Source organism: Oryctolagus cuniculus, chromosome 13, assembly GCF_051225735.1.
Source record: "Oryctolagus cuniculus isolate XC-2025 breed Fujian yellow rabbit chromosome 13, ASM5122573v1, whole genome shotgun sequence".
NCBI classification, from domain to species: domain Eukaryota; kingdom Metazoa; phylum Chordata; class Mammalia; order Lagomorpha; family Leporidae; genus Oryctolagus; species Oryctolagus cuniculus.
The window spans coordinates 20,550,460-20,564,022 of NC_142879.1; the positions used below are offsets into that span (position 1 = coordinate 20,550,460).

The 13,563-nt window shown below is 47.9% G+C and overlaps 1 protein-coding gene across 4 annotated transcripts in view; it reads right to left on the reverse strand.

The window, feature by feature from the left end:
• DSTYK (dual serine/threonine and tyrosine protein kinase) overlaps positions 1-13,563 on the reverse strand; it is a 61,309-nt gene that overhangs the window by 31,551 nt on the left and 16,195 nt on the right. Inside the window, exon 2 of one of the 4 annotated variants that reach the window (XM_002717566.6) lies at positions 7,489-7,877. The exons of 1 other annotated variant lie outside the window; for it this stretch is intronic. In XM_002717566.6, the coding sequence (XP_002717612.1) occupies positions 7,489-7,877 (389 nt within the window). Of the gene's footprint in view, positions 1-7,206; positions 7,881-13,563 lie in introns of all 4 variants that reach the window. 2 more of the 4 variants (XM_008268524.5, XM_089312100.1) reach the window with 2 other exon arrangements.

Consider the following 13,563-nt stretch of genomic DNA (forward strand, 5'->3'; position numbering starts at 1 on the left):
GCTGCTGCGGCCAGCGCACCGCGCTGATCCGAAGCCAGGAGCCAGGTGCTTCTCCTGGTCTCCCATGCGGGTGCAGGGCCCAAGGACTTGGGCCATCCTCCACTGCACTCCCGGGCCACAGCAGAGAGCTGGCCTGGTTTTTCCCTATTTCTTACCTATCAACCCTTGCTTTTAACCTAGATGTACTCAAGAGACAATATGCTATCTAACTAAATTTGACACATAACAAATTTGGTGAGTGGGAGTTTGGGGCAGCAGTTAAGACATGACTTGGGGATGCCCAGGTCCCACATCAGTGTGCTTGTGTGTGAATCCCAGCTCTGCTTCTCATTCCAGTCTGAGCTAATGTGCACTCTGGGAGGCGGCAGGTGATGGCTCACATAGTTGGGAACCTGTCTCCCACCCAGCTCCTGGTTTTAGCCTGGCCCAACCACATCTATGCAGGCATCTGGGGAATGAAGCAGATGGAAGATCCAACCTTTATCCCCCTGCCTTTCAAATACAGAAAAACAAGTAAAATTTAAAAAGTTGCTCGGGCTGGTATTGTGGTGTAACAGGTTAAGTGGCTACCTGCAACACCAGCATCCCATACAGGTGCCAGTTTCACTCCCAGCTGCTCTACTTCCAGTCCAGCTTCCTGATAATACACCTGGGAGAGCAGCAGAGGACAGCCCAAGTGCTTAGGCCCCTGCACCCACATGGGAGACCTGGATGAAGCTCCTGGATTCATTGTGGCCATCTGGGGGAGTGAACCAGAGGATGGAAGATCCTTCTAACTCTGCTTTTCAAATAAATAAAATAAATCTCTCTTTAAAAAGTTGCTTATTACAAAGTTTATTTAAAAAAGCCAAAAGTAGGGGCTGGCCCTGTGGTGTAGCAGGTAAATGTATCAGCATTCCATATGGGCTCTGGTTCGAGACCCAGCTGCTCCACTTCCAATCCAGCTCTCTGCTATGTCCTGGGAAAGCAGTAGAAGATGGCCTAAGTCCTTGGGCCCCTGCACCCGCCCAGGAGACCCAGAAGAAGCTCCTGACTCCTGGCTCCTGGCTTCAGATAGGTGCAGCTCCAGCCATTGTGGCCAACTGCGGAATGAACCAGCAGATGGAAGACCTCTCTCTTTCTCTGTCTCTCCTTCTCTCTCTGTGTAACTCTGACTTTCAAATAAATAAATAAATCTTTAGGAAAAAAAACAAAAGTAAATTTTATTTTATAAGGTATCATAATAAAAATACCAATAAGCAGAAAAAAATTGAGAGAAGCACATCTGGCATTGTGGCATAGCAGGTTAAGCCTCTGCTTGTAAGGCAGGCATTCCATACCAAAGCACCAGTTTAAGTCCTGGCTATTCCACTTCTGATCCTGCTCTCTAATGTACCTGGAAATACAGTAGAAGATGGTCCAAGTGCTTAGGCCCCTTCTACCCTAGTGAGAGCCCCAGAAAGAGTTCAGGCTCCTGGCTTTGCCTAGCATAGATACTGTGCTTTGGAGAGTGAATCAGAGGATGGAAGATCGATCTCTCTCTCTCTCTCTCTCTCTCTCTCTCTCTCTGTCACTTTGCCTTTCAAGCACATAAACCTTTTATTTATTTCAGAGGCAAGTTTTTCATCCTCTCTCTGGTTCACCCCCCAAATGGCCACAACAGCCAGGACTGGGCCAGGCTAGAGCCATGAACCAGGAGCTTCATCTGGGCTTCTCAGATGGGTGACAGGGGTGTAGGCACTTGGGCCATCTTCCACTGCTTTCCCAGGGGGAAATGGATTTGAAGTGGAGCAGCTGGGACTATAACTGGCACCTATGTGGGATGCTGGCATTGTAGGTGGCAGCTTAACCTGCTACACCACAACACTGGCCCCTAAATAAATAAATCTTCTTAAAAAGAGAGAGAAGTTAGTTTTTAGCAACAAACAATATTTAGGAAATTTGGGGGCTGCAGGCACGGTTTTACCTGCTATGCCACAGCACCGGCCCCCTACTATAGCTATTAATTGAGGGTTGCAGAGAAAACTTTACTACTCCAACTGGTTAGAGTTAAGAATCTTTTAAAATTAAGTTTATTTGCCTATCACTGACCTTGCCTAGAAATATTAGTCTACCTCAGTTCCCTGAAATATCCCCCACTGGACAGCACCTTGAGCCAACAAGCAGCCAGTGTGTGGCAGCCTGGCTGCCAGCTGATGTGGACATTTGTCCAAAGGGCCAGAAAGCTCCAGGGGACAGGCTAATGCCAGGAGTAAAACACCTGGAGCTAGGTGCTGGCCACAGTAAACGGCCTGCAGGAACCCATCTTGGGCGATGCAAGTTTAATGATCTCTGCTACTTCTCATTCCTCTTCTTACAGGTGTTCAAACACACAGACTGAGCAACTCGGAGGCACAGCTGTTCTACAGAGGGAAGGAGGTACAGGCTCTGGAAAGAGGGAGTTGGGAGGAGGCAGAAGGAAGTTTTCGTGTATGTAAAGAAAGAACTAGTGAACAGGGGGGTGGGGAAGTGTGCCGCCAGCTGGAAAAATACTGTGCTATCACTCCACGAGGCTCTCCACACTCTCTCAGGTCAAATTCCCAGCTAAGACCTCAAAGGCTGGGAATACTATGCAATGTGGGTCCATACAACTTGTTCTATTCTGGAACAAAATGAAAATGGCTAATTTATGAGGGCTTTAAAGTAACGTATTAGAGAATGAGCATTGTATAAGAGGGCAGGGGGAAATTCTGCTTTGAGAGTTTGACAGTTAAAAATGAACATCCCATTTCCCCTAATTCAATCTTGGTTTCCTTTAGCTAAATGTTTCCTTTCTTCCCCACCCTCTTTACAAACCAGATGGAAGGGCTGTTCAGAGCTAACTCACTGGTCCTAAATATAACTGGGACTAAACAAAAAGCGCTTTCTCACAGGCGTCCACAGTCCTCCAGGTAGCTGTGCAGCGCCCCGGGCAGTGAGCAGAACATCTCTGATGTATTTCACAGGACAGGAGCCGGACTGTAGTGAAAGGGCCGTGCTCGGATTCCACAGAGGCCGCAGGGACCCCTGAGGCTCAGCATCAAGGGGTTCTAAACTTAGAACAACCGCTGGGGTCTGTTATTAGCTCTACATCAAAACCACTGGAGAATAAAGCAGATCCGGAGAAACAGTAGCTGAGGAAGCCTCACAAGCCACATGAAAAACAGACAGGGCTGGAGACTCCTCAAGCAGAGAGTGGGGTATGCATTTTCACCATGCAGACAGACTCACACAGTATCTCAACATCCCACCCAGGTGGGCTTCTCAGTCGAGACCGTTCGTGTGCTTAGCATACCAGCTATCAGCGCAGGGAGCTCCGGGGAGCGTCTGTGCTCAGATACACACTTGAGGAGCTGCTTGCACTTGCCTTCGATGGCTGTCTTGTATCAACCCAACTCATGGAACGAAAGTAAATGAGCACTAGAAATTTAGACAACAATATGAGCAGACACAGAGAAATCAAGAAACTTGCCTCCCTGCAGGTAGCTTTAGTCACATTCTGTTTTGAAAAATCACCACCAACTTACAGTAGTCATTGCAGCTACTTAACAGTGTTTTGTAAGCATACAATGTGTCCGGTCATGGGACCAACCTTACGGGTTCTTACCATCATCTAAAAAAAAACAGTTGAGGGGCTGGCGTGGCATAATAGGTTAAGCCACCACCTAAGATGCTGGCATTCCTCTATGGGCTCTGGTTCAAGACCTGGCTGCTCCACTTCCCATCTAGCTCCCTGCTAATGCACCTGGGAAAGCAGTGGAAGATGGCCCAAGTGCTTGGACCCCTGCCACCCATGGGGGGACCCAGAAGAAGCTCTAGGCTCCTGGCTTTGGCTTGGCATAGCCCTGGCTGGTGTAGCCATTTGGGAAGTGAATCAGCAAATGGAAGATATCTCTCTCTCTCACTTTCAAATAAATAAAAAATAAATATTTTTTTTAAAAATTGAACAGAGAAGAAAATAATGTATTTTACAGAAGGAAAAGCATAGTTTCATGAAACTTTTATTTCAGGTGTGTATCTGGGGGCCAGCGCTGTGGCATAGCAGATAAAGCCACTGCCTGCTGTGCTGGCATCCCATATGGGTGCCAGTTCAAGACCAGGCTGCTCCATTTCTAATCCACCTCTCTGCTATGGCCTGGGAAAGCCATAGCAGCAGAAAATGGCCCAAGTGCTTGGGCCCCTGCACCTGTGTGGGAGAACCAGAGAAGCTCCTGGCTCCTGGCTCCTGGCTTCGGACTGGCACAGCTCCAGCCATTGTGGCCAACTGGGGAGTAAATCAGCGGATGGAAGACCTCTCTCTCTCTCTCTCTCTCTCTCTGCCTCTCCTTCTCTCTCTAACTCTGATTTTCAAATAAGTTAATAAATCTTTAAAAATGTATATCAGTAGGTATGTACTAAGTCCTGATAGAAAATGCTGTTTTTCAGGGCTGGAGCTGTGGCGCAGTGGGTTAAAGCCCTGGCCAGAAGTGTTGGCATCCCAAACGGGCGCCAGTTCTAGTCCTGGCGGTTCCTCTCTGATCCAGCTCTCTGCTATGGCCTGGGAAAGCAGTGGAGGATGGTCCAAGTCCTTGGGCCCCTGCATCCACGTGGGAGACCCAGAAGAAGCTCCTGGCTTCGGATTGGTGCAGCTCCAGCCATTGCGGCCATCTGGGGAGTGAACCTGCGATGGAAGACCTCTTTCTCTGTCTCTGCCTTCCTCTGTAACTTTGTCTTTCAAATAAATAAAATAAATCTTTTTTTAAAAAATTAAAATGTTATTTTTCTTTTTTTTAACAATTATTTTACTGAAAGGCAGAGTTAAACACAGAAAGAGAGATCCTCCATCCACTGGTTCACTTCCCAAATGTCCACAGTGGCCAGGGCTGGGCCGCACTGGAGCTAGGAACCAGGAACTCTACCTAGGTCTCCCATATGGGTGGCAGGGGCCCAGGCACACAGGCCATCCTCCACTGCCCTCCCAGGCACATCAGCAGACAGCTGGATCAGAAGCAGAGCAGCCAGGACTGAACCTGGCACCCACATGGGATGCCGGTGTCACAGGCAGCAGCTCACTCGGTGCTCCACAGCTCAGGCCTGAGAAAAACATTTCTCTCTCTCTCTTTTGTTTTAAAGATTTATTTATTTACTTGAAAGTCAGAGTTACACAGAGAGAGAAGGAAAGGCAGAGAGAGAGAGAGAAGTCTTCCTTCCGCTGGTTCACTCCCCAGTTGGATGCAACGGCTGGAGCTGCGCCAATGCGAAGCCAGGAGCCAGGAGCTTCCTCTGGGTCTCTCACGTGGGTGCAGGGACCCACTGCTTTCCCAGGCCATAGTAGAGATCCTGATTGGAAGTGGAGCAGCCGGGACTCGAACTGGCACCCACATGGGATGCCCACCACTGCAGGCGGTGGCTTTACCCATTATGCCATGGTGCAGACGTCTCTCTCTCTCTCTCTCTCTCTCTCTCTCTTTTTCTCTTTTTCTTTCTTTATTTCTTTCAGATTTATTTATTTATTTGAAAGTCAGAGTTACACAGAGAGAGAAGGAGAAGCAGAGAGAGAGAGGGTCTTCCATCCACTGGTTCACTCCCCAGTTGTCCCCCGTTGTCCACAACGGCCGGATCTGCACTGAACCAAAGCCAGGAGCCAGGAGCTTCTTCTAGGTCCCCCACATGGGTGTAGAGGCCCAAAGACTTGGGCCATCTTCCACTGCTTCCCCAGGCCATCGCAGAGAGCTGGATTAGAAGTGGAGCAGCCGGGTCTCGAACTGGCACCCATATGGGATGCCGGCGTTCCAGGTCAGGGCATTAACCAGCTGTGCCACAGCACCGACCCCAGATATTTCTCTTTCTTAAAGAATAAGTTGTATTCTGTGCATTTCAGGATTACAACATGATGTTATGGACACAAGATAGTGAAATGGTTACTGTGGTGAAGCAAGTTAACATATCTGTCATCTTACTTAGTTACTTTTTCTCTGATAAAAACAGCTAAAATATAAGCCGAGACCCTTAATATAACACAGCGTTATTAACTACAGTCCTCATGGAGAACACTGCATCTCCAGCCTTGTTCACCCTACATAGCTATTTTTTATCCACTGACCTACATCTCCCTCCCTCTCTCCCGGCAACCACTGCTTGATCTGCTATCTCTGAACATTCCACGTGTTCTCGGATTCCATGTGTGAGATCCTGCACAACTCGTCTTTCTGCGTCTGGCTTATCTCACTTAGCACGATGTCTTTCAGGTCCATCCACAGGCAAACGGCAGGACTGAAAACACGCAAGTATTTCTCACATCTTAAAATCTCAGAAACGTGAAAGCCGCTGCACTGCTGGAAGTGTGAAGGAAATAACTAGGGCAGAACACTACAGAGACTGTGCGGACCAAATCCTTGTGGGAGAGGCTGACCACACGGACCTCAGCCAATCAACAAGAACAACCGCCAGGGCTACTGTCACTGTTACCCACGCACTGGAGCTAAGGGTGAGCTCCTCGTGTGAAACCCACCCCCAAAACTCAGCCAAGGGAAAAGGGGGCTCATCACACAGTCCCCTGAGGATGAACAAAGGTAAAAGAAACATGGGCTGTGGGGGAAATGAGACGAGAGCTTCTGCCTACAGGGTGTCACAGGCCATGACTCAATGCAAAGGACTCACTGGGTGACAGGCCAAGTCCTCCAGGTCAGCCGGCCCTTCCTGGCACAGCTAAGCAGGGTGAGGAACTCTGTGTTCTGAGCATGTCTCCATTCTTCTCCTGCCTACTCCCGATCTGACACCGTCACGTCCTTTGCTGATCCCCATGCGGTCTAATTACATAGCCTGGTCCTAGCTGCCCAGTAGGAAGGAAGCCCAGACGAGCGAGGAGGCCTCCCTGAGTGAAGAAGCGAGCCCGACAGGCACTGTGACCTTGGGCGATGCCACAGCATTTGTGCTCTCACTGTAAGAGGGCAGAGAAAATAATCTCCAAATGATGGACTCTTCCTGTCTCCTTACATCGAGCTGGACACACCCTCACTCTCCCCAGTTCCCTCCAAAGAAATGATCTGTCCTGTTTAGTAAATAAATAGCTACCACGAAGGAAAAAACTCCCCAATTCTTCACTTGATCTCCATTCTAAGAGACCCTTAATTAGAAACGGGTAGCTGGAGACAGTCCCAGCAACATCTTCCTACGAAGAAATAAAGAAGGATTTCTAACACGGATGGGAACTCTTCTGTAAAAGCTTACCAAGATGATGCAAGTACCACACACTCCTTTCCCGTTAGAACGAGAGGGAAGGTGGCAAGGAGACAAGCACGTCTCTCAGGGCTTCGCGGCTCATACACAGGGGCAGGGTGGCGCTGCTGCGGCCTTGTCCACTTTCCAGCTTTCTAGATTATGACTTCTGACTCCACCTGCTTCTGCTCAGACCCCAGAGTGTGTGTCACCAAACTACTTTTTGAGAAAGTCAAAACAAAAGGCAAGCTGGTGCCTGTGTGCACAGCTGGTGAGTAAGCACGGGATTGGTACCTGTAAGAGAGCATGGTGCATCGTCACCTCCAGTTCGGCTAAAACGTGAGCGGCATCCTCACTGTCCTCGTGGACCTCCAGGTCCTCCTCGGGGATGGTCTCCCAGGTGCCCTTGTGAGCAGCCAGCGTGTGCACTAGTTCATAATGTCCAGGGAGTGCCAGGCTGACCCGGGTCTGAGTCCCATAGGTGAAGCGGAGGCGCCGTAGCTTGCAGCTCTCTTTACTGCCCAGCTTGGCAGTGGGAAGCACCTGCACCCCCAGCAGCAAGTTCAACAGTTGGCGCTTCACATGACAGTCCTGGCCCAGGATCAGTATGCAAGGGAGGCAGTCCACGATCTGCTGCAGGTACTTTTCTTCCTTAGGCGGGAAGGAAATGCAGCTGAGCTGGCCTGCTTGGGGCAGGGGAGAGGGGGAGAAGGAGAAAAGAAGTAGAGAGAGAACAGTGAGGAGAGTTTCAAGAGACTCACACTGAGACCCCATCAGGATGTCAGGGTTCTAGATGAGAGATTCCAGGAGACTCTCAGTTGAAGGAGATACAGGAAAATATCCCATCAAACAGAATCCCCCTCCTAGCATCTCTCCAGTGAGCCACCTTTTTTTTTTTTTTAATCCAGAAAGATGGCAATGACGTGATCTCTCACCACCCCCTTTTTCATCCAGGGGAGGAACAGCCTAAGGAATTTAGGAGGACCCAATTCACAAACACAAGATCGTTAAAATGACAAAGCCAGAAGGCAACACACTAACTAGGACACAGTCCAATAGCAAACTATACCTCAAAAGTGAAAATTAAAACCTTTTCCATGGACAACTACTACTTGAACATACGTGGCCCATTAAATTTCTCTACTTATGCAGTTTTTCCTTGTTACTTTTCTCACTTATGACATTTTATAACTGCATGAACTAATCTGTGTACACACACACACACACACACACGATGAAATGAAAAGCGATTCGAGTCTGCATGAACTTTAGAATGTCTTCTAGTTCATCTCTCTGATAGCCGGTGACAGCAATCCAGCTGCCAAGTAATCTGTTTTCTTACAAAATCAGGAGCCCGATTAAGATCAATGCCTAGCAATCAAGTCATATCCTTCCATTTACCGGTAAAAAGACCCCGGGAGAGACAAAGGGGAAGAGCTGCCTGTTAGGATAAAATCCAGGCAAATCCAGGAAGAGATGTCATCTATCTCGGAAATACTCTCCTTCCAGGACACCCACCACTAATCCACATGGATGCCGTCCCTAAACAGGTTCAAACAGTGTTCAAGAGAGAACAAAAAGCTCCCCAGGTATGAGAGCCTCTGCTTGAGAAGAACCAGACTCGTTCAGTGCCACTCTCAGAGTCTGAACTAGATCACTCCCCTCTTCTCCACTTGTAAGATCCAGGCAGCCCTCACCAGTGTTCAGAGAGGCTCAGACACGCAATTCTTGGCTGTACGAAGGTCAGTCTTTGAGCCAAATGCAAACATCATAATTGAACTGACTGAATAGCACTCCCTTTAGTCACCTAACCATAAGCTCCATGACACCATCTGTAGGCTGTGTATTTTGTTGGCATAATTGAAGCAGGAGAGGCTGTACCTACTATTTCAAATCCTCAAGCTTCCTTCTCTTCCACACACAGAACCATCCGAAAAGTTAGAGATCTTGTTCACCCAGGCCCTCTGCACATTTCGCTGGGGCACTGCCTTTCCTATGTGTTTGTAAGGACACCACCTGGCCTGCACATATACATCAGTGACACCAGACACTGAAACAAGGAAATCACTCTCCCGTCAAAGAGATGGGCTCCTCTGAAACAGCAAAGAGCATTAGCTGAGTGCATCACCTGTGAGAGGTACTTACCAAGCACAAAATATCCGACTACTGCCTAATCTTTGGCCCACAATCAAAAAGTAAGGGGACACAGCCAACTGCCTGTGTATCTGATCACTGAGCACATAGCAATGGGCTAGTCTTGAGTCCCTTCATACCTTGCTTACAATTAGACTATTCTTACCACGATTTCTTCTGATTATCTGTTTATAATTATTAAACTAGGAAGAACAGCCTTGTGGCACAGTGGGCTAAGGCACCACTTGGGACACCGGCATCCCACATTGGAATGCCTGGGATTCAGTCCTGCTGCTGCTGCTGCTGCTGTTAGAAGGCAGCGGATGAGGGCCCAAGCACTTGGGCCCCTGCCACCCTTGTCAATCCAGATGGAGCTCCTGGCTCCTGGCTTCATCCTGGCCAAGCCCTGGTTGTTGAGGGCATTAGGGGAGTGAAGCGATGGTGGAAGATCTCTGTCTTTCCCTCTTTCTGTCACTCTGCTTTTAGAATAAGTAAATACATAAATAAATCTTTTTTTTTTTTAAAGATTTTTAAGACACAGAGAGGTCTTCCATCTGCTGGTTCACTCCCCAAATGGCCACAACAGCCAGAGATGTGCCGATCAGAAGCTAGAAACCAGGAGTTTCTTCTGGGTCTCCCACGTGTGCTTTCCCAGGCCATTAGCTGGGAGCTAGATCAGAAGTGGAGCAGCTGGGACTTGAACTGGTGCCCATATGGGATGCCAGTGCCGCAGGCAGAGGCTTAACCTATTACCCCACAGGGCTGGCTCCAAAGTATCTTTTTGTTTTTTTTTAAAAAACAATCCATTCATTATACAGAGTCATTATACAGAGTTGTGTACAGGAAGTCATCAGCAAACCCATTCAGCATTTTGAGAAGTCCAGTATCACGATGAACAATTGAAGGCCAACTATCACTCCTGAAAACCTCCTCAGTGTCAACATGGACAGCACATGTGGACAAAATAACACAGATCCCCTGTTCCCCTTGCAGAACTGAACTGGCACTGTCAGCTGGAACAGGAAGCTGGCGGGACTCTTCACTCTCATACACACCTTCCAACTTTCCTCTTTCCCTGGTTCTCCTGAGAGTCTCACATAAATGTCTCAGTATAAATTCACACTAATCTCTCAATTCCTAGAATAAAGGTTGTTTCATAATAATAAAAACAAGCCAGGGGCCTCACTGTGGCATAGTGGGTAAAGCTGTATCCCATATGGGCACCGGTTCAAGTCCTGGCTGCTCCACTTCCTATACAGCCCTCTGCTATGACCTGGGAAATCAGTAGAAGATGGCCCAAGTGCTTGGGCCCCTGCACCCACATGGGAGACCTGGAGGAAGCTCCTGGCTCCTGCCTTCAGATGCAGCTCCAGCCGCTTCGGCCATCTGGGGAGTGAACCAGCAGATGGAGGACCTCTCTCTCTCTCTGCCTCTCTGTAACTCCGCACTTCAAATAAATAAATAAATCTTAAAAAAAAAAAAAAAAAACCTAAATGAACTTTGTTACTGCCTCTACTAAGAGAACAGATAATAGAGTGAAGATAATAGAATAGAGAATAGATAATAGAAAAAAAGTGGCAACTAAAGCCACTTTTCAGGACACGGGGAAGAAGACTCAACACCTCTGAGACAAAGTGTCAACTACAGGAAAGCCAATAAAACACGCTGCATCAGCCAAAACCGCAGCAGACACACCCCATTATTCATCTGATCCAAATTATCACCTTCCCCTCTCCACCCCTCCTCCAAAAAGTCCCGACAAATAAACCTGCTATTGTCAAAACAACCAACAACCAGTGTGACAAAAAAGGAGGCTGAAGTTGAGCCCAGTTTCCAGAAACTACGCTAGGGTTCTCTGTGCAACCTATTGGGCTCAAGAAAGGTCTCTGATATGGATATCGGTATCTCTGCTTTTCCATACATCGCCACCCAAGCCCTCTGCATCTACCACCAGTCTTCAGGTTTCTAACTGATATCTGACTTGTCTTCTAGATTTGAACAAAGGCATGGAGAGAGAAATGGAGCTCAAAGTAGCAGTGTGACTTCTTGTTTCTCTGGGCACATGGCCCGGTGATGAGGAGCACAACACCGAAGCGAGAGCAGGACTAGCGTGCAGGGCAGACCCTGATGGCTGGCTGCACCACTGACAAGCTGGGTGACCTTGGCGATCCGCTCCATCCTTCACCATTCTGAGCCTGGAGTCGCTCATCTGTAAACTGAGATCATCTGTAACATCCATTCCAATTCTAAAATCCTAGGATACTGTCAGTTTTAACTGTTGAGAGAATAATGATGTGATGCTGTTTGCTTGTTTTTATTTTAAATTATATATTAAATTAATTATGCAACCCATGCTCTGGACCACTATAACTACAGATCAGAGAGTTGACTGAAGTGGTCAGGGGCTGAGAGAGCCAACTGTGCAGTCGTAGAGGTCCTCTAAAGAAGAGATGAAAAGCTGCAGCCTGACGGTAGGAGGGAGGAGGAAAACCTGTTCCCAAGCTGGAGCAGCTGCCTCCCTGACAGTTAAAGGACTTCTGAGTTAATCAGGTTTTCTTTGGTAATTAATACAGCAGCATCTGCATATGGGCTGCCAGAAGGTAGCCGCATGGCTTCTCAGCGGGTGCGCATTAACCCTGCCAACTCTGGCTGCAGGAAAATTCAAATCAAATTGTCTTGAGTTCAAACTAAGCCCCCCCCCCCCCCCCCCCCGCCTTGGAGGTTGTTCTTAAATACAGATTATTTTGAGTGGGGTTACTTCTCAACAAAGGTTTCAAACTAAGAGAAGAGCAACTTAAGGAGCAACCATTTAACCATTTTACTTGTTTAAGGTAATGTTTACTGGAGCCTGTTCTGTACACCGATCACTTCATTTGCCTCATCTCAATGCTCATGACTCTGACAATAATTTCTGCCTGTATACATGAGGAAAAAGAAACTTAAAAAGCAAAACAAGTGTCTTCATCTATCTACGCAGACACAACACAGGCTGTGCCGAAGTGATACCTCTCCCAGCAGGGCCAGGTTAATACCTGGAAGGAGGCAAGCTTGCCCTACCACATTGCTTCCCAATCTGAGGCCAAACACAATTTGGGAACTGTAGAACTCCAATTGAAAGCTATTCCAACCTAAGAGGAATAAAGTCTAAGGAGAAAAATTCCGTAGTACCACTAGCTGGTATGCACCTGGGAAAAAGTGTTATTGTTAACCTACCTAAGATCTCTAGAGTCTCTTTTCCAAGAGAAGCCATGGGTGTTTTTCAGAGGAATTCTTAGTGCTCCTCTTATCAGCAGGTGTGTATTACTGATCGGGTTTGAAGTTAAGACCATTCTGAAAAAGGAATCTGGGAGGGAAGGAATGCCTCGGATCTGCTAGGAAAGACACTTTATTTAAATTGTTTGTGCAGTCACGGCAACGGCTTTGTACTAATACATTCTCCTTCTTGCAGTTTTCCACCCCAAATATATATACTTGTGAGAGGTGACTGCAGGCCAGAGTAAGGTGCAGGCCATGGCCAAAGCAGAGAAGGCACTGTACAGAGTAAGTGAAATGGAGTGCCACACCTTTGCCTTATTATACTACTGCAACTTGTTGGGGCCCAAAAAAATAGTATCCCACAGTATGCCACTTTGGTATGCTGGGCACCGTGAGCTGAAGGAGACCCTAGGCTCTCAAAGCAGTCTCTCTCCTGCCCTCCTGTCCGCCCGCCCCGCCCTGCCCCGAAGTGAATCACAGAAACCAGAATTCCTCCTCCTCTGTGTGGTTCCTGCAAAGGAGAACTCCCCAGTCTCACAGGAAGCCGCAAAACCTAGAAAGGTCACTCTCTCCCTTCTCCTTTTAAAGGCTCTCATTCCTGAGGGTTTCTGTCCCGCACCTGGGGGGAAGGGAAGCTACACAGACAAGAAGAACACAGGCCTCGCCGGGTCTCCCTCTCCACGTGTTACTGGATGCTCCTTTATTTTTGTGCAGTCACGTTTTCATGCACCTATCTGGTCTTTATCAAACTTAAGTACAAGTCTTTGTGTGTTCATTTCTGATGGCTCCTGTGTCAGGCAAAACTTTGATTAAATACATCAGTTACACTTTTTTCTCTCTTTTGTTGTAGGAGGTTCAGCTGTGACTGTCGTCTTTTCCACCCCTACAAACTCATGTTGACAAGGATTTCAGGCTTAAACCAGGTCTCCACAGAGTGACAACTGCGATCCCCGCTCTTGGCACCCATGATTTCCTTGCTTG